This window comes from Pogona vitticeps, chromosome 15 (genome assembly GCF_051106095.1).
Source record: "Pogona vitticeps strain Pit_001003342236 chromosome 15, PviZW2.1, whole genome shotgun sequence".
In the NCBI taxonomy this organism is placed as follows: Eukaryota; Metazoa; Chordata; class Lepidosauria; order Squamata; family Agamidae; genus Pogona; species Pogona vitticeps.
In genome coordinates this window covers 10,780,480-10,800,250 of record NC_135797.1, presented here as the reverse complement: position 1 = coordinate 10,800,250, position 19,771 = coordinate 10,780,480, and the positions used below count along the sequence as shown (strand labels likewise).

General features: G+C 49.6%; 1 protein-coding gene across 33 annotated transcripts in view; it reads right to left on the bottom strand.

Moving 5' to 3' along the window:
- The window catches only part of NRXN2 (neurexin 2), a 559,504-nt gene that overhangs the window by 244,993 nt on the left and 294,740 nt on the right, over positions 1–19,771 (bottom strand). For all 33 annotated transcript variants that reach the window (XM_078382060.1, XM_072984193.2, XM_078382066.1 and 30 more), the window contains 3 exons: positions 13,064–13,254; positions 11,067–11,240; positions 5,184–5,303 (listed from right to left, as the gene is read on the bottom strand). In XM_078382060.1, the coding sequence (XP_078238186.1) occupies positions 5,184–5,303; positions 11,067–11,240; positions 13,064–13,254 (485 nt within the window). The remainder of the gene's footprint in view (positions 1–5,183; positions 5,304–11,066; positions 11,241–13,063; positions 13,255–19,771) is intronic.

Here is a 19,771-nt window from a genome sequence, read left to right as displayed (position 1 = left end):
CTCGGGCAGCCCGGCAGGAGAACAACCTGGCCACCTGTGAGGATCCCTTTCCCTCAGAAAGCTTCCCATGAAACACACGCCGTTCCCTTCCCAGCCTTCCCCTTTCTGATATGGCGTGGAGGAAACTGCAAAGCACAGGGACCGATCAAGATACAGTGGTGCCTGGCTAGACGGTTACCCCGCATGACAGTTTTTTTTGCTAGACGTTGACTTTTTGCGATCGCTATAGTGATTCGCAAAACAGTGATTCCTATGGGGGAATTTCGCTGGACAACGTTTGGTCGCTGCTTCGCAAACCGATTTTCACTAGACTAGACAGGTGTTTTCGGGACCCAAGCTTCACAAGACAACGATTTAAACAGCTGATCGGCAGTTCACAAAGCGGCTTTCCTATGGCCGATCTTCGCTAGACAACAACGATTCTTCCCCATTGGAACACATTAAACAGGTTTCAATGCATTCCAATGGGGAAATGCTTTTTGCTAGATGATGATTTCGCTAAGCGATTTCAGTGGAACGGATTATCATCGTCTAGTGAGGCACCACTGTAAAAACTTGGTGGAAGAAACGCAGCTCTTCCTTCGGTGGAGAAGCAGCCACCTCGGTCTCTTCCATTCCCATAGTCATGCTTCCCTAGACACATGAGCAGAGTCGGAGAAACTATTTGGAGGGTTTCTTTTCTTCTTTCCATGGAGGTGGGAATACAACTCCCAAAATCCCACAGGCCATTGATTCTGGGAGTCATACTGCAAAAAGCACGCATCCCCTATCGCTGCCATTGAGTCCCTTTAAAGTCTGCCTTGCTACCGAGCTACCAGCCTGGCCGAACCCCATGCCGTCCGAGGGCCTTCCAACCCTTGACCCTACCTGTAATCTTCCCAAGGAAGAGGGGCAGAAGTATAGAATTAAAGAGGGACGGGTCTATTCAAACGGCAGTTTGGCTGCTCCCAAGGGGGGGCTTCCTACGCTCCTCCAGAATGCTCTGGAAATGAAAAAGGTCCATGGCCGCCTCGCGTTTGGAAGGCTCCCCTCTGTTGCTCGGTTGCTCTTTGAGCTTGGGCGCTCTCCCCTGGGAAGCGGAGGCTCAAAACCAACCGCCTGCTTATCTCAGACCTCGCTGGGGCTCGGCCTGTCCACAGAACATGGAGGGCATTCTAAATTTTTCAACACAGTCAGTGCCTCCCCCTTTATCTCCATCCGGCCCTTGAAGCTGAACAAGGAGAGCTTGGCTTCTGCTCCCCATGGGATTTGCCCCTTCGCCTTCCTCCTCACTTCCGTTTGTCTCCGAACCCTTCTGGCTGCGCCAGTTTCCTTCGGGTTGAGCTCCGAGGATACGGCTTTGAACCGCATGGAGAGGCCCAGAACTCGGGACGCGAAACCTCTATTCTGCAAAATCCTGCAAAAGGGCTGCTGATCCTGGCAACCAGCCTCTGGGGCTTTACCTTGGGAGCAGCTCTCTGAAGTTTCAAGCTGAGAGGGGGGGAGGATCTCTACTCAGCCATACCTGAATGTTGATGCTGATGGATTCTGCCCAGATGTTTTAGTTTCTTGGACTCAATGATCTCTGGGGTCCCTTCCAGCTCTGCTGTTCCATGATTCTGTGGCAGCATCAGCATCAGCATCCGCTACACTGTTGTTGTTGTTTATTGGGCACGTCCGTGTCTCAGGGATGGGACCCCGGACTCAGACTCAAAGGCTTGCCAACCTCCCGGCCACGATGACGGATGCAGGACTCAAGCCCGTTTGGGGCGGATGGAGCAGAAGGCAGACTTGACATATCCCCGGCTCCTTCCGCTCCCCCTGTTCCCCGTAATTTCAGAAGAAAGGGGTAGGTTTTTGACTCCTGCATCCACACCCTCGTAGGGCCGCAGGGCAGGAAGGAACCTTAAGGGCCATCCAGTCCAACCCCATGCCCAGGCAAGAAACCTCTCTAGCGGAAAGGTCTCCGAGATGTTCTTGAAAAAACCCCAAAGGTGAAGAACTCACTCACTTCCAAGATAGGCCATCCTAATGACCAACAAAGGTTGACATCTCTCTCTCCCCCCCCCCCCAATAATTTGGAGTCAGCCGAACCCCTCTGGAGCAAGACAAAGCAATCTCGATCTTTCCCACCCTTGCCTGTCAAGTAACAGGAGAAGGCCACCTTTCCACCTCTCTCCCTTCCCTTTTCCAAACGAAATACGACCCATGTCCTCAACTGTTCCTCGCAAGGCTCCGTTTCCTCTACCGTCCTGGCCACCCTGTTCTCAACCTCCTTCCACAACCGTAGTGCCTCGAACGCGACACCGGATTTCACGGGAGGTTCGGCTGGAAGAGCAGCGCGGTGTCCTTTACCACTGAAGGTCCGGCCCGACCGTTAGACGAGGGGAAGCATCCGCCTCAGGCAGCACAACGTCCTAGGCCACATCGGTTTGGAAATTTAGCTCCCCACATATTTATTTGGATTTCCACTTCGGGCAAAAAGTTCCTCCTTCCAGTTCCTGCCAAAGAGGTTACACTAGATTTGTTCGCCCAGTTCCCATGACAGACAACTCTGACACGTCTCTCACTACATGCATCCGGACTCTTGCGCACAAAACTTAGGCCAAAATAGAACATCTCAGTCTTTAAAGCGAGGCACAGGATTCTCTATCAGTTCTGGTGCCAACAGATTAATACCCTGGCCCCTCTGGATTTCCTTCCTTCTTTCTTTTTTTAATTGAAAGAATCCCATAGTACTCCGAGCTGCCTGGAAATCTTGTCAGCTAAAATATATCACGCATCTCGGTTTTGCGAGAAAATGCATTCGGAAGGGCGTTATGAAACGTACCTACGAAAGATTCTTCCCGCGTTTTCCAGGCGGTCCCTTTAATGGGACCCAATGGATTTGGGAAAGAACAGACACAAAATTGGGAGGGGGAGGAAGAACAGAGAGCGAAAAGAACAATCCATTGATCCCTTCCGGAATCTCCCACAAACTGAACCAACGAGGTCTCGTCCCACAATTCGCGGCTCATCTCTTGTTCCTCTTTGGAGAACAAACTCCCAATTTAACCTTTCGGCTGCCCTTGTTTGACCTACTTTTTTCACTCCGGAATGATCTCCTTCCATGGAAACGATCCTTCCTCTTCCCTCTGCCCATTTCTCTCTGTGAGATCCCTCGTTGGGCCTTCCAGGTGTAGATCCTTCTCCACCAAAGCCCCTTTCCAATCCCCAAAGATGTGGATTTTCAGGTCAGGGATATTTTCCATACAGACGTCCGCTGCCCTCCCCTGGATTTAGCAAAGCCCCTGAACTATCCCTCCGGCTGCCAGCATTCTGCACTCCAGATGCACAAGGTTCTCCTCCTGTCATTTTCACCGCCTACTTCCTCTCCTCTGTCGTGTTCATAAAGGAAGAAGATCTTCCAAGCAAAGTGGAGGAACTGGACTTTGTACACGGGGGGACGGGGAAATTCTGACCCTTTTCGACGGCTCTTCCCATCACCCCTTAGTACTGGGGATCACGGCTGGGACTTCTGGGAGATGAAACACATCAAAATTTCCCCAGCTCAGCCATGTACCCTGGCAATACCTCTCTGCACAAGAGGCAAGAAGAAATACAGTGGCGCCTCGCTGGACAGCTACCCCGCATGACAGTTTTTTCGCTAGACATTGACTTTTTGCGATCGCTATTGCGATTCGCAAAACAGTGATTCCTATGGGGGAATTTCACTGGACAATGTTTGATCCCTGCTTCGCAAACTGATTTTTGCTCAACAACGATTTTGACAGCTCCCTTCGTGCTCTCAAAATGGGTGTTTTCGGGACCTAAGCTTTGTAAGACAGCTATTTAAACAGCTAATCGGCGGTTCGCAAAGCGGCTTTCCTATGGCCGATCTTCGCTAGACAATGACGATTCTTCTCCACTGGAGCGCATTAAACAGGTTTCAATGCATTCCAATGGGGAAATGCTTTTCGCTAGACGATGATTTCGCTAAACAGCAATCTCAGTGGAACGGATTATCATCGTCTATCGAGGCACCACTGTACTAGCGTGTTGTTCCAGGGCAGGATGTGGCCTTGATGCTCGCTCGCTCAATCACTAGCTCACTCAGCAGCTGTGATGCAAGATTTAGACCAGGAATGGCTTGGCACTGCCAGCTGAGCTAACTCCTGTGTTTGTGGAAGTCCAGACGGGGGTCTTGAATAGAAGCTGAGCCTTTCTCAAGCCCTGCCTTCCTCATTCTCCCTCTTCTTTGAAAGACACAAAGCCTTTTACAGATAGACACATATAGATAAGTGAGACAAATAGACCGATAAGGACAGATAGATCACTATTATCTGCAATGGAGCCTGCAAATAGGTACATGGATGAGAGATCATATGAAATAAATCATACAGAAAGCGAGCAAGCAGTCTGGTGGCTTCAAATACCCAAGGCCCAGAGATTGGGGGGAAGCGATTGGGCTTTGAAAAAATTTAAAACAAATTGAAAGCACCTTCTTGCCCTTTCTATTAGCCAAAAATAAAGTGTGTGTGTGTGTTGGGATCTCTTAAAACATGGTGAAATTGGCCCCTACAACACCCCCCCGACAACACAAAAGGACGATTTGGGGCAGAGGCTGCTCAGCTTGGAGACAGAGAGACAGCGAGGTCACCAAGGGGAGAGAGGTGCGTGAAAGGCCCTGTTTGTCCAGCAAGCCCAGTACTCAATTGTAAACCTATATCAATCTAACTAATATTTCCATATGGCAGAATAACAGTCAAAAGGAGCATAAGCCTAAAGTAAGAGAAAATAAAATAAAGAGAAATAGACAGAGCGTGGTGATCTGCAATGCACAGAGTCTTCAGAGAGACCGACAGACAAACCGTTTCTGTATTTTGCTGGTAACCTGGAATTTGGAGAATTTGACAATGCCACCCCTTCTTCATAGAAACCAAATGCCACCTCTGTTCATGGAGAACATTTTGTGGTCTTGCTGCTTTTGTTCCTTCCTTTGGTTCAGCCTGAATTGGCCAGGGTGGGCACTCAACGCTTTGGGAAGCCGCCAGGAGGCCTTGGTGATGGCCATCTTCGCAGAAGACACAACCCGTTTCCCCTTTACACCCTTCCCGCTGGAGAGAGTGGCCAGGCCATCCGCTGGACTAGAAACGCCCCCCCCCCGTGTTTCCCCTTGTGCAAAACCTCCCACCACCACCGCATCTAAGTCTCCCATTACTCACGGTCATTGCACACCGGGCCGCCGTACGAGGTCATGGTGCAATCGCACGTGTAGCCGTCCCATTGCTGAAGGCAGACGCCCTGATTGGCGCAGGAATCCTCCGTGCAGGTGGTGCTGGGACCTGGGGGGGGGCGAGGGCCAAAGAGGGAGGGAAAGGAAGGGAGAGAATGACAGTTCAGCCAACAGGGCCGTCAGCAAAGGACTCCAAAGGGGTGGGGGTGGGGAGAAACCTATCCGGTCGGGTTTAGCAGGTCTTGATGTGAGTGTGTGTTTTATGCAGTAGGTTCATATAGCCTTGCAACCTACCGTATTCTTCTGTGTATAAGACGCTCCCATGTATAAGACGCCCCCACTTTTCTAATCCAAAATTAAGAAATATAAGTGGGGCTTAGCAAATGTAGGGTAAAAAGGATCAAAGCCCTGCAGGATCACTTTGATCCCTGCTTTCCCCTCCACTTGTTTTCGTTCTCCCCTCAGCTTACTTCCGTGTATAAGACGACCCTCAATTTTTAGTCTAAAGATTGTAGACAAAAGTATAGTCGTATACACAGAAAAATAGGCTGGACATGAACACAGGTAAAGACCCGAAGGCATGAGGATCAAAAGGGAAAGCTTTAAGCCAGGCTCAAGGGTCCTAAGAGCAGGATACAGGGGTGGATAGCTTTAAACCTTCCCGACAGCCAAGCTGAAAGGTGCCAAATAGGAAATGACAGGAAGGGAGGTCCATAACTGAGTGGCCACCACTGGAAAAGGACCTGCTCATTGTATGACCATTCTAGATGTTCCAACTGGGGTGGAAACAAGCAGACCCCCCCCCCCCGGAAATAAGGCCTAACCCTAAGGGCAGGATACGGTGGGTGTTCAGGTAATCTGTTACCACTTTGCTGAAGGCTTTGAAAGTAAGTAAGCCACTGAAAGTAAGCCACTGAAAGCCAGCCTCAATGATTTCTCCTCTTCCTCTGCACTTGAGGGGGAAAAAAAAACAAGCTATGATCCTTCCCTGATTTGACTACAATAAATCTGTGGGTTGGTGAATTATTTTTACCCCGCCTTTCTCCTTGAAAAGAACCCAAGATTGTATTTAAAACTACGATCAACGAATCTTACAACATTGACAGGCAATATTAAGGCAAAGATCAATAAGTATATATATACTTATATATATACTTATTGATCTTTGCCTTAATATTGCCTGCCAATGTTGTAAGATTCATTGATCGTAGTTTTAAATACAATCTTGAGTATTTGTATTGTATTTTAATTGTCGTAAGCTGCCCAGAGACCTTTGGGTGGAGTGGGCGGCATATAAGTGAAATAAATAAACAAATAAACAAATACATAAATAAATATTAAAAAGTCACTCTGAGAAATGGAAAACACACAAAAAAAGGAAACACAAGTCATACTAAAAATCCAGTTGAACCAGTATTGCATAGCAATCTACCTAAAAATCACACCCAGGTCGCTAGTTATTGAGGAAAGCCTTGCCGGAAGAGAAAGGTCTTTGCCTGCTTTCAGAAAGATAGCAAAAAATGGGACCAGCTTGGCCTCCAGTGGGAGGGAGTTCCAAAGACTGGGAGCAGCCATAGAGAAGGCTCTGTCCTGTGACCCCATCAGATGCACCTGGGAAGGTGGCGGGACCGAGAGAAAGGCCTATTGCGATGATCATAACACCCGAGCCAGCTCATAATCCAGGCCACTGAGGGCTTTATAGGTTAAAACCAGCACTTTGAATGGTGCCCAGAAAAAAATCCGCAGCCAGGAGAGCTGCTGTAACAAGGGGGTATCATAATCTCGGTAACCAGCCCCAGTCAGGGATCTGGGCTGCTGCGTTTTGGACCCACTGAATTTTCCTGAAGTTTCCCACGAAGAGTCGGACACGACTGAACAACTAAACAATGACGACGAAGTTTCCTGACCCTTTCCATCGGCAGCCCCACGTAGAGCAAGTTACAGTAATCCAGCCGGGAAGTAACTAGGGCATGTATCACAGGGGCCGCATCAGAGCTCTCAAGAAACAGACGTAGCTAGCGCACTCGTTTTAATTGTCCAAATGTACTCCTGGCCACTGCCGAAAACTGGGCCCCCAGGTTTAGGGATGAATCCAGGAACACCCCTAAGAGGCGGACCTGTTTTTTTCAGAGGGAGTGTAACACGTTATATCCCTCTTCCTTGATCTGCCTTTCGACTGCCCAGCCGCCCCTCTGGTCTTGCCTGGATTAAAGTTTCCGTTTATTCACCCTCGTCCAGCCCATGACGGACGCCAAACCACGATCCAGAGCCAAACAAACTTCTGCAGATTTAGGTGGCAAGAAGAGGCACAGGTGGGTGTCATCCGCAGTCCTGGTGACACTGAACCCCGAAACTCTGGACAATCTCTCCCAGTGGGTTTCGTGTAGGTGTTAAATAAGATAGGAGACAAAACAGAAACCCCGAGAGACGCCACAGGCCACCAGCCAGGGGGGTCGGGCAAGAATCCCCCAGCACCGCTTTCTGAGTCCTTTCCTCCAGGAAGGATGGGAGCCACTGTAAAACGGTGCCCCCCCCACAAGTCCCATTGCAGAGAGATGGCTCAGGAGGATACTATCATCGATAGTATCGAAAGCGTTGAGAGGTCCAGCAGAACCGGTTAGGGACATACGCTCCTTATCTAGTTCCTGGGGCAGGTCATCCAGAAAAGGCGACCAGAGCAATCTCTGTCGGTTTTTGACTACTGCCAAGCTCCCTGTTGTGGGCTTGCCTTTGGAGACAGTTCCGGCTCAGCACCCAGTCCTGAATCAGTGTTTCCCGTCAGGAAAGGCTTTAGAGGCACCTAATCATCCTCACTTTAGCACTCTTCCATGGGTGTTGATTCAAGGGGGAAAAAATTATTCCCCACCAGAAACCCTGCAACGGTAACTTAATGGAGGGGGGGACAGGAAGCAAAACATCCACTTCTTGTTTTTATTTTTGTTAATATTTGTAGATTTCTAAGGTAAAGGTAAAGGTTCCCCTTGACAATTTTTGTCCAGTCGTGTTTGACTCTAGGGGGCGGTGCTCATCCCCGTTTCCAAGCCATAGAGCCAGCGTTTTGTCTGAAGACAATCTTCCGTGGTCACGTGGCCAGTGCGACTTAGACACGGAACGCTGTTACCTTCCCACTGAGGTGGTCCCTATTGATCTACTTGCATTTACATGCTTTCGAACCTCTAGGTTGGCGGGAGCTGGGACAAGTGACGGGCGCTCACTCTGTCGCGTGGAATCGATCTTACGACTGCTTGGTCTTCTGACCCTGCAGCACAGGCTTCTGCGGTTTAGCCCGCAGCGCCACCACATTCCTATGTAGATTTCTAACTACAGTGGGGTCTTGACTTGAGAACTTAATCCGTATTGGAAGGTGGTTCTCAAGTCAAAAAGTCTGTAAGTCAAGTCTCCATTGACCTACAGTGCATTGAAAACCGATTAATCCCGTAACAGGCCGTTTTTGTTCCATTTTGGTTTTTTTCTGGTCTGTAAGTCAAATCTCAGTCTGCAAGTCAAACCTAGATTTTGCAGCCAGAGAAGTCTGTAACTCAAAAAGTCTGTAAGTCAAGTCGTCTGTAAGTCAAGGGTCCACTGTAGATGAAAAATGAAAGTCGGTGATGTTTTTAAAAACAAAAGTCAAGAGAGATTTAAACAGACGGATGGGGACCTTCATAGCAGGACTTCTGAAAGGTGATGGGGCCAAGGACACACCATGGGGGAAAAACATCACCGGTCAAGCCACTCCCTGCCCCTCCAGCCACCGATCTTCCAGAGAGATAGACTAAAAGCGGTCGGTCAGCCCACACTGGGCAGCCTGTGTTGGAAGTTGGGACAACCTAGGTGTGGCTTGTCAAGGGCATCAATGCAATACCATAAATGCGTCATCATCTTTGTAATAAAGCCTAAATGCATACAGATTTGTTCCTGTTGTGCAATCGAAATTACTTCTGAGTTATGGCAACTCAACGAAGGGAGCGATCTCCAGAACGCTGCGCGAGCAACAAACTCTGCTCAGCTCTCGAGAAACTCCAGGCGGCGGCTTTTTCATCCTCATGTCAATGCATTTCATGCTTCCTCGTTTCCTGCTGCCTTCAACTTTTCCTAGCGCTACTGTTATTTTCCCACAAAGCCGTGTCTTTTCGTGACGTGCCCGCAGAATGACAACCTCAGTTTTTGTCATGTTGGCTTCTAGGGAAGAGTTCAGACCTGATTTGATCATCGTTCTGGCAGTCCTGGATATCGGCAAAGCTCTCCTCGAGCACAAATCAATTCCCCCCCCCCTTCTGACATCCTTGTTCACTGTTCTGCTTTCTCATCCATACATAGTAACTGGGAGTGCAATAACATGGCCTTGGTCTCTAGTGACACCTCCTAGCACTTTTCTAACTCCTTCCTTACCGCCTTTCTGAGTCCGTTTTTTTTTTTAACTTGAATCTCCATTTGGACTGATGATTGAACGGAGGTAAAGAAAAGCCTTAACAACTGCGATGGCTTCGCTGCCAACATTAAAGTTACTCAATTCTTCCGTGGTCTTGCTTTTCTCTTTTTAATATTCAGCTGAAGTCCTGCTTTTACACGTTCTTCTTTCACCTTGACCAGGAAGTTCTTTCAAGTCACGGCGGCTTTTCAGAGACAGTAAAAACGGCATCATTCCCCCAGTCTTCAATTATTGATGTTTCTCTTGCCAATTTCTTTCCCTATTCATTTGAATCCCATCCAGTTTTCGGTATGAGCCATTCAGTGTACAGAGCGAACAGACAGGGAGATAAAACATACACTCATCTGACACGTTTGCCAATGGGAAACAATACTGTTTCTTCATAATGCTGCTTCTGGCCCAAAGATTTAGGGCAACCCCGGGGGGGGGGGGTTTCCTGGGCACGTATATTTACAAAGTGGCCTCTACCCATGTCGCTCCCCCTCCCCAGTAAGTTTTCATAGCCAAATGAGTTTCTGAACCCCGGCCACCTGAGTTTTAGACTAACAGTCTCCCCAAAGTGCTGGTTAGGAGTCATAATTTATAACCGACAAAGCCCAATATGGCTTCAGACCAGGCTATTTTGCAAGACTGGAGGGGGGGGGGGCGTTGTGGTGCGGCAGCTAAACTGCAGCACTGCAGCCAAAACACCGCTCATGACACACGTTCTATCCCAGGTTGCCAGTTCGAGGTTCGCTCACCCTTCCATCCTTCTGAGGTCAGTAACCTGAATACTCAGCTCACTGGAGGGAGGGGGAGCCATATGCAACCTGCATAATTTAATTATACACTGCCCAGAGAGTTATTTAAGTGCTATTGGGGAGGTCCATAAGCAGCATGCTTTGCTTTTTTTTTTTCCAAGCTTGCTCAGTTTCTGAGATCATCTTCTTAAATAAAAAAAGTCCTTAAAGAGGACATTCTCAGTGGCTGCTCCCAAACCCTGGAACTTCTGAAGTGCATTCAATCAGTTGCGTGCTGGTTACCTTTGCAGGGAGCAATGTTTTTTTTTTTTAAAAAAAAAATGTTTCATTTTCTTATTAATATTTTAATGTGGTGTGTTTTAATCTTCGTTTTATGACCACTAGCCGCTTCTTCTTTTGGCAGAAAAGCAGGGCTTTCCTGCCAAAAGAAGGAATCTTTTAAGTTAAAAAGGAATCAAATAAATTAAGGAATCAAATAAGTTGAAAAAAAGAAAGAAAGAAAAGAATTTGGAGAGGGATTTTGGAGCGAAAAAGCAGGAAAGAGGAATTTCTTTACCCGAGTCCTACAATATCTTCATTCCCTGTTGCAGCCTCTTTATATCGACAAGACAGACCCACCCTACCCACCCTTCCTCCATCCCCCTCCACTCTTTCTCCTTCCCCACCCTCTCTTTTTCTGCCCACCCCCCCTTTGGCCTCTTACCATCACATCCCCTCTCGACGTGCCCGATCCGGTGCAGGGCGTCAGCGATGAGATCCGGGAGTCGGCCGTTGAGGTCCACGGAGGCCAAGCAGCCCTGGAAGCCATCCCGCGAGGCCACCAGCTTGGGCAAATTGCTGAACATGTTTTTGCTCAGGCCCCCGATGTACAGCTCTCCTGCAAGATAGGGCAGCAGAAGACATACATACTAGCGTGTCCTGCACTTCGAGATGATGAAGAACAGATCCTGCCCCCACCGTCAAATCTTTTGAGAGGTATGAAGACCTTTCAAAGATTTGATGGTGACTTTTATGAGTGTCACAGCATGTAGGGAAAAGAAATGACCCCCTCCTCCCACCTATGGGTCCTTCCAGATGACTCCTGTGGGTCATGATCCTGATCCTTATCAGCTCACCCACACAGCTGTTGTTTTAACAAAACCAGCCACATAGATTAACAAACTGAAATCCTTTCCCATTATAAATCTAGCCTAGATGTCTAAGGCTGAGGCTGGGTAGTTTTTGTCTTCTAAAAGGTAAAGGTAAAGGTTCCCCTTGACAATTTTTGTCCAGTCGTGTTCGACTCTAGGGGGCGGTGCTCATCCCCGTTTCCAAGCCATAGAGCCAGCGTTTTTGTCCATAGACAATCTTCCGTGGTCACATGGCCAGTGCGACTTAGACACGGAACGCTGTTACCTTCCCACCGAGGTGGTCCCTATTGATCTACTCGCATTTGCATGCTTTCGAACCGCTAGGTTGGCGGGAGCTGGGACAAGCAACGAGCGCTCACTCCGTCGCGTGGATTCGATCTTACGACTGCTTGGTCTTCTGACCCTGCAACACAGGCTTCTGCGGTTTAACCCACAGCGCCACCATGTCCCTCTGTCTTCTAGACTAGATTATCTCTACGATCAGAGGCAATTTGACCATATTGGACATGGGGATTCTGGGAGTTGTCCTTGAAACAAAAAAAAGGGAGGGGCAAAACCTGGAGACAGCAAAAAGGGGGAGAATAAAGCACAAAGAGGAAATGAGGTTCAACACAGAGCCCGTGGAAACAAGAAATGGCCGGCCAGGCTGAGAAACGTGGAAAGAGACTTAAGGAGGGTAACAGGTACCCTCCCACTGTTGTCACCTGTTTGCATTGAAAAAAGTAACTCATTACATTGCCTGTTGCATGGTTTGATTTTTTTGGGGGGGGGGTATTTTTGGTTCCTTTTTTACCCTTGGGATGAATAACAAAACAACATGAAACGTCTTGCCGAAATGCTTCTAAAAAATGATTTAAAATGCTATTAGAAGGTAACTTTTAGAAGTAGCCAGAAACATCGATCATTAAACCAACAATGTAACAATTTCTACTCCTACCGCTACTTCTGACACCCTTTTAATACTAAAAACAAACAAACAAACAAACCAGCAAACCAGAGTAGCAATTAACTGTGCTACTCATATATTACTTTCTGCCAACTTTCTGCTCAAGAAAAAAAAGTCTTTATCGTGGAAATCAGGGAAGGCCTTCCCTTCGTGACTTACGATGTGTTCCCCACATGTAATCTCAACATACGCATCAGGTTGAAAGAGGTCTTTGAAAATATTTGACAAGCAGCCTTAGCTTGTGCATCTTCAGAAGGAAACTGTTAATTGCTTTAATTTCACATTGGGTCTGTCTGTCTGTGACTGTGTTTATCCCTATCTTTTTCAATTAACCTTGCTTTAGCTACCTTTAGTCTTGGTTATGGCAGAGAGAGACATACATTCAATCAGTCCCAATGTTCTTTGCAAAAGGGAAATCTAATGGTGACTGCCCCCTAGTGTCACAAGAGGTTAATACAACTAGGTGAACACAAACTTGGTTAGAGCAAAAAGGGAAAGGTTCTCTCTCTCCCCCCCGCCTCTGTGTGTGTGTGTGTGTGTGTGTGTGTGTGTGTGTCTGTGTCTGTGTCTGTGTCTGTGTGTCTGTGTGTGTCTGTGTGTGTCTGTGTGTGTGTGTGAGCTCACCCTTGAGATCCAGGTTACGGGCACCGTTGGAGTGCTGTGTGACAGTGCGGGAGTCAATCTTAAGCGTGTGTACGTTGTTGGTGTCACGGGACACGATGACGTTGTGCCACTGATTATCGTTGACCGGCTTGTCGGAGTTCCCCTTCATCAGCGATGGCCCGTTGCCCAGGTCAAAAACGTAGTGGATGTACCTGCACAGGAACCGGAAAAGATCAGAAAGGTTATCACACCAAGGTGGAAAGTTCTTTCTCAATCTAATATAGCAAAATAGGGCACTGTGCAGGTGTGTAAGAGAGGGAAGGAGGGAGGGAGGAGGGGTAGAACACTGTATTTCTGACACCCAGAGTTCAAAGCTGTGACAGACTGTCATCTCATAATATTGAGTGAGTTCTTCTTTTGCCTCACTCTTGCTCATCTGCAAAATGGGAGCAACGCCTGTCTGCGTTACGGCTAGAGCACAGAGGCTCACCAGGTCAGTCGCCTGGGGTCAGTCATATTCTTTGCCTCTCGGCCTGACTTACTAGGTCGTTGTTCTAAGGATAAAACAGGGAGGGAGGGAGGGAGGGAGGGAGCGCCGCCTTTTGCTCACTCGGGAAAGGTGGAATATGGGTGTCCCCAAACATTCAATAAAGATTCACTAAAATGCCACACCAGAACACAGAGTGCTACTTCTGTCCTCTGAAGAGGCCGGCCACAGAGACTGGTGAAACATTAGGAAGAACAACCTTCAGAACACGGCCAAAGAGCCCGAAAAACCCACAACAACCATCAGATCCCGGCCATGAAAGCCTTCGCGAATGCATTTATTTGTTTATTAGCTTTTTTATTGACTTATTTGTTTACTTGATTACTTATTTATTTACTTATATCAAATGTTTACATTGATTTTATTTGCTTGCCTAGCCTCTTCCTGTGCTTATTTAATTACATTTTTTTAAAAAAATCCCACCTGGCAAGTGACAGAGCAGAACAGGATCGTGCCTCTTATCACAACAGAAATGCCAAGAGAAATGCAAAGAAGGCATCGTCGGGTCCACGGCATGATCGCCGAAAAGGGGATAAAATTACAAGAAGAGGAGGCGGCCTGGCCAAAAGCCGTTCGGGATGGAATGAGTCGAAACACCAGATTTGAAAGCTGGAGGAGAGCTATGTGGTTACGCTGGACGGCCAGAAAGACCCAACAAGCACGTCTTAGATCAAATCATGCCTGAACAATCTCCAGAGGCGAAGATGATGACACTGAGGCTGTCCTACTTTGGGTGGATCATGAGAAGACAGGGTTCTCCGGAAAAGACCATCCTGTGGGGAAAGGTGGAAAGCAGCAGCAGAACAACAAGGGCGTATCTTTAATCTTTAGTTTGCCATCTGTGGCCAAATGTGATTGTTTCTCCTGACTGGCAGTTTTGGCTTTGACAGTTGAGTTCAGGGTTCAATTTCCACTGGGAACGTTGTTGTTTTTTCCCATTTGGCAAGTGAAATGGCTAATGAAACTGAGGTGGTGGTTTTGCCTTGTGCTGTATTACAGGATTGCTGTGAATTCCGATGGAAGCTGCTTGGTTTTCTGACTAAGTGTGAATTTATTTATTTATTTAAAATAGGCTTGACCCTGGCTTTCTCCTTAAAAAAGGACCGAAGGCACCTTTTTTTTAAAAAAAATGCTTAATTCCAGGATTCCCTCTCATAAACCTCTGTTTTTCACATCCTGTTCTCCCCCATCCCTTCCAGGTGCCATCTCCCCGCTCGTGAAACGCAGGTCTGAGAGGAAAATGGTCTCTCCAGCGCAGTCCTTAAGAGAAACCAAGGCACGCTCAACAGCGACCAAAACGCTGGGCAGTCCGGTACGTGAGAGAACCCACTGTGGATTTTTTTTTCTGTTATAAATCAGTGTGGAGGGAATAAAAGTTTGGAAGAGGAAGGAGAATCGTTTAAGTTTTGAGGCAGAGAGTATGTGCAGGGAGTGAAGAGCCAGAGCGTGATCTGTATTAGTTAAGATAGAAGAGATTACAGGTATAAAAGCTGCAACCAAATGAGAGATGCTTGTTTATTTGCTTGTTTGTTTATTAATTAAAATTCTATCCCACCCATCTAGACCAAAGGTCTATTAGTTAAGATAGAAGGGGTTAAAGGGAAAATTCTGAAGCTTTCTGTAACTTTAAGAATGTGCGTAAGAACCATTCCTGAAATAACTTAAAAACCAATAAACCTGTTTTTATTTCAAACTTAGTTCTTGAATGGACCTCAGTCTTTCCTAGGAGATATAATTGGTAAAGAGATCAAGGGGTGGCACTTTTTTACCATAAAAGGAGCCCCCAGGCCAGCAGCCTCCCTGGTCAATGAGTCATCATCTCCTGTCACAATAGTAAAACCAGCCTTCCCCTCCTCACACACCCTTTGCCCCATCACTTTACTGCTTCCAGTAGAGAGAGCACTGGTTAGCTGATCAGTCTCTTCATGATGGAAGCAATGCTCGTAGACAGCCAAGACTCTGTCGGAGTCCTGGCTGAAAAAGAAGAGGAGGTCCTTTCCCAAGGACCAGCCATGAATGTGCTTGAGCACCTCAACGCTTCGGCCCCAGGAAGGAATAAAGTTCTGTGGCCGAAGCTCTTGTCCCTTGTGGTGGGAGAGGGAGACGCTCCTGCTCTGACGCCACTCTGCAGGCGCTTGAAGGAGTTGGCCGCCCTTCGGCCGGAAGGATCCAGGCTGCACCTTGGGTCTTGCCAAGGAGGAGTAAAACTTCCAAGTCCACAGCAGCTCCTTGCGCGGCTTCTGGTCTCGGCTGCCCCTCGTAGCCGGAGAGGGTTCTGGGCCCTCCAACTTCTGCACGCCCTACGGGCGGACGTCCACGAAGCCGTCGTCCAGCTTTGGGCAGAGCAGATCCCGGAAATCTGGGGATTTTGCCAGGCAGGAGGCCCGAGAGCGAGCCAGCCAGAATGGGAGCAGAAGCTTCTGCAGTTGCTGAACAAAACCCTGAAAAGGATAGAGGATGATGGGTGGACCCAAGATGTCATCATCAACCTGGAAGAGCAGAGGCCCAGTTACATCGATGGGTCCCAGGAAAAGAGCTTCCTCTATAAAGCGCTGGGAGTGTCGCTGGCCTGTTGCGAGGACCGGGCGTTCGTTCAGGGCAGGCTGAAGGAGCTAGTGGAAAAATCTGATTTCCGGGAAGCAGCACAGGTAGAGAAAGTAGCCAAGATCCTTTCTTTCTCTGCTGCGGGGCATTTGGGCCTCACTCTGGCCACATTAGAGGACTGCACAGCTGGGATGGCTGCCCAGAACAGCGGGCGACGCCAGCTCCACCAAGCCCTGGTTTTCATCTACGGCCAGATCGCCCTCCAGGCCCCGAAAGAGTCCTTGTCGCTGGAGGCGGGGACGGGCATCCTGAGGCGTGCCCTCGGCCATTACAGGGCCAGCTGCCAACTCCTGGGTGTCACCGCTGAGAACAAGGGCACCCACATGGAACTGACATTCTGCAAAAGCGTGACGGACATTTGCAACGCCGTCCACGAAGCCCAGAATGCCAGCTTCCGGCTGGCCTGCAAAGAAGAGATCCTGGACACTTTGTTGGGCTTTCTTGAAAGGAAACGCTTCTTTGAGACAGCCCTTTGCCCGAGAGCCATCACGGCCGTCGTCTCTGTCAGCCAACTCAAGCCATGCCTGCCGGCTGAAGACCTCCGGGGTCTGCTGGCTCTCGTCACCAGGTGCCTGTTTCCCCTCCCTCCCCTGGAGCGCCTGAAAAAGAGGGCCAGGACGGAGCAGGAGGCTTCCGACGTAGAGATCAAGTACACCAGGTCGATGGAAGCTATGGGGAAGCTCATCCAGGTCCTCGTGAAGGAAGATCCAAGCTCAGAGAGGACTGAGGAAATGATCCAGGTGATGGAGCCCTGGCTGACGCGATCCGAATGGATCCGAGAGAGGGCCCTGCAGGCCAGTTGCCAGGTGCTAGCTGCCTTCCAGGTCACTGCAGGTCTTCCGGAGGGAGAAAATCTGAAAGCCTATGGTGGCCGGGTGGTCTTCCTAGCCCCCTATACCTGGGAGAGCTCCATCGAGTGCCGGCGATGGGCGGCCAAGGGCATCAGCCACTTGGTGCGCATTCAAGGCCGGTCAAGAATCACAGAGGAGGAAGAGAAAGAATTGGATTCCGCCCTCTGTGATCTGCAAGCGGAAGTCCCCCCTGATCTGACTGAGGCCTCGGCCACGCTGGCTAAGGTGGTGAGCACCCACCTCCCTGAAGATCAGGTGCTGGACTTCGCGGAAGCCCTCCTGGAAGACCTCGCCTCCAGGATCCCCATCTGTCCCACGGCTGGAGGTTGCTGGCTGCCTGCCCTCGTCCAAAACCGTGGGGATACGATAAAGAGCCAGATCCCAGGACTCTTGGACCTTTTCTCCAGCCACCTGCCGGCCACCACGCAGTATGGCTTGGAGGAGGTCCTGATGGAGGCGGTCTTCACCCTGGCCCACCAGCACCTGGACACCGTCGTGAGTCACCTCCTCCGCCAACCCCTTCCGCTGGCCAGTGGGACCAGCAGGATCTGGAGGCACTTAGGTGAGGACCCATCCCTAGCCTTGCTCATCCTCCCGAAGCTGCTGTCCTTCATGACCCGGCCGTCCATCCTGGGGACCATTTCCAGCTCTGGCCGTGAAGAGCTTGAGGAGGAGGAGGTGGGAGTAAAACACCTCAAGGCCACCTGTGCCATGTACGAAGTGCTCTTGGGGCTGCACATGGAGGTGATGGTGTGGAACGCGTTTCCCCAGCTCCTGTACTCTCTCCCGGAGCAAGTGAAGTCCTGGTGCTCGTTTGGGGATCCTGCGACTTACCCGGAGGGCCTCCGTATGTTGACCGGGTGCCTGCTGCAGACTGGCATGCTCGAGGGCGTGCTCATCCAGAGGGTCCTTCCCTGGATGAAGTCGGGATCCTCAAACCTCCGGCTCCTGGGAACCACAATCTTGACCGAGGTGATTCCGCTCTGCAGCAAAGAAAGGATCCAGCTGAGAGCCTTCCTTCCGGTCCTGAAGGAACGAGCCGAAGACCAGCAGCCGGACATCCGCCTCATGGCTCTGAGAAGCTTGGGCCGGCTTCTCTTTTGGGCACCGGTTGAGGTGAGAGGACAAAAGAAGGTGATCCTTCAAGTCCTTTGCGGTCACCTACGCGACGCCCCGGTGGTGAATGAAGTGTTGGACACCTTGGCCCTCGTTCTCCAGCACCTCAGGTGGGGCAAAGTGGCCTCCGTCTTCAAGGACATCTGCAGGAACGTCACAGTGTTCCTGTCTGACGAGGATGACCACGTTCGCGGGGCGGCCTTCCACCTCTTTGCGGTCTTGGCCACCTCGGCCAAAGGGCAGTGCCCGGCGTTTTTTGCGGAGCAGGTGAAGCAAAATCTGGCGCCCCTGCTCGTCCATCAGAGCGACCGCAACCGCAAAGTCTCGGAGGCGTGCAGAGTTGCTTTTTCCCACGCCCTGGATTTTGTGGCAGAAAAACGGCTTCGGCATCTGTGTAAGACGACCAACAGCAGCTCCACAAAAATTACTGTAGACCTCTGCCAGCACCTGGTCAAAGAAAGCCCCAAACGGAGCGTGGACCTCCTGAGAAAAATGGCAACCTATTTCTCGAGCGGCCAGGACGAGGTCCGGATGAAAGCTCTGGAAATTTCAGGGGCCCTTTTACAGAGCATCCCAGTGACAGGGATAGAAGATGAGACGCTGCATCTTCTTCTGACTGGGCTGGAGGCGTTGCGGGAGAGGGCCGGCCCAAACCTGCCGAGGGCAGCCGCCGCCACGGGGGCTCTGGAAGCCACGATCCTGAAGAAGAAGGATGATCTTCTACAGGCCACCACCAGCACCACTCCGAGAGGTCGCACCTGGCGAAAGAGGCTTCTGTTTTGGCGGCGAGACTAAATTCCATTCAGAACAAACGGCCCACCTCCTGAAAACGAACAACACAGCCAGGCATTCACCAGCCATAGGACAAGATCCAAGACCTGGCACGTGGGACTGGAGGAACTGGAGTTCAGGTTCCAATGCATCGCCTCCTGTGAGATCCTCGCCTAATAGAGAGACGATCACGTGGCGATGAATTCTGTAGGTTGGTCCACCTCAGACCCATTTATTGATTTCTGGGTAGCCCAGATAACCTGTTCTTCAACGTGGTTCTCTATGAATCCACACTGATGGGTTAACAGCACCTGCGCTGGTCCTCTCGGAATCTTCCAGAGCTATAGGGAAAAGATACAAAGTTTAGGTTGCCCTATACTGCGCACGCTCCGCCCACCAGAACCCCAGTTCCATTTTTCCACTCGCACTCACAATCTGGTTCCGATATTGTGGATGACACCTTTACAATCTGGAGTCACGGTGAAATAAAATTGGAAGAATTTCTCAACCATCTCAGCAGCATCCACCCAAATATACAATTCACTATGGAAAAAGAGAGGGCCAACTCCCGTTCCTAGATGTTATGGTCCTTCGCATAACTGACCGCCGACTGGGACGCAAGGTCTACAGAAAACCCACCCACACAGGCAAGTATCTACACAAAAACTCCAACCACCACCCACGGCAAAAAAGAGGCATAATCAAAACACTGGTAGACCGTGCAAATCGGAACAGTGAAGCTCAGTTTCTCAACGCTGAACTCGACCACCTGAATTGGGCCCTACAGGGAAATGGCTACTCCAAAAATGAAATCACAAGATCCATCAAACCACGAAAACA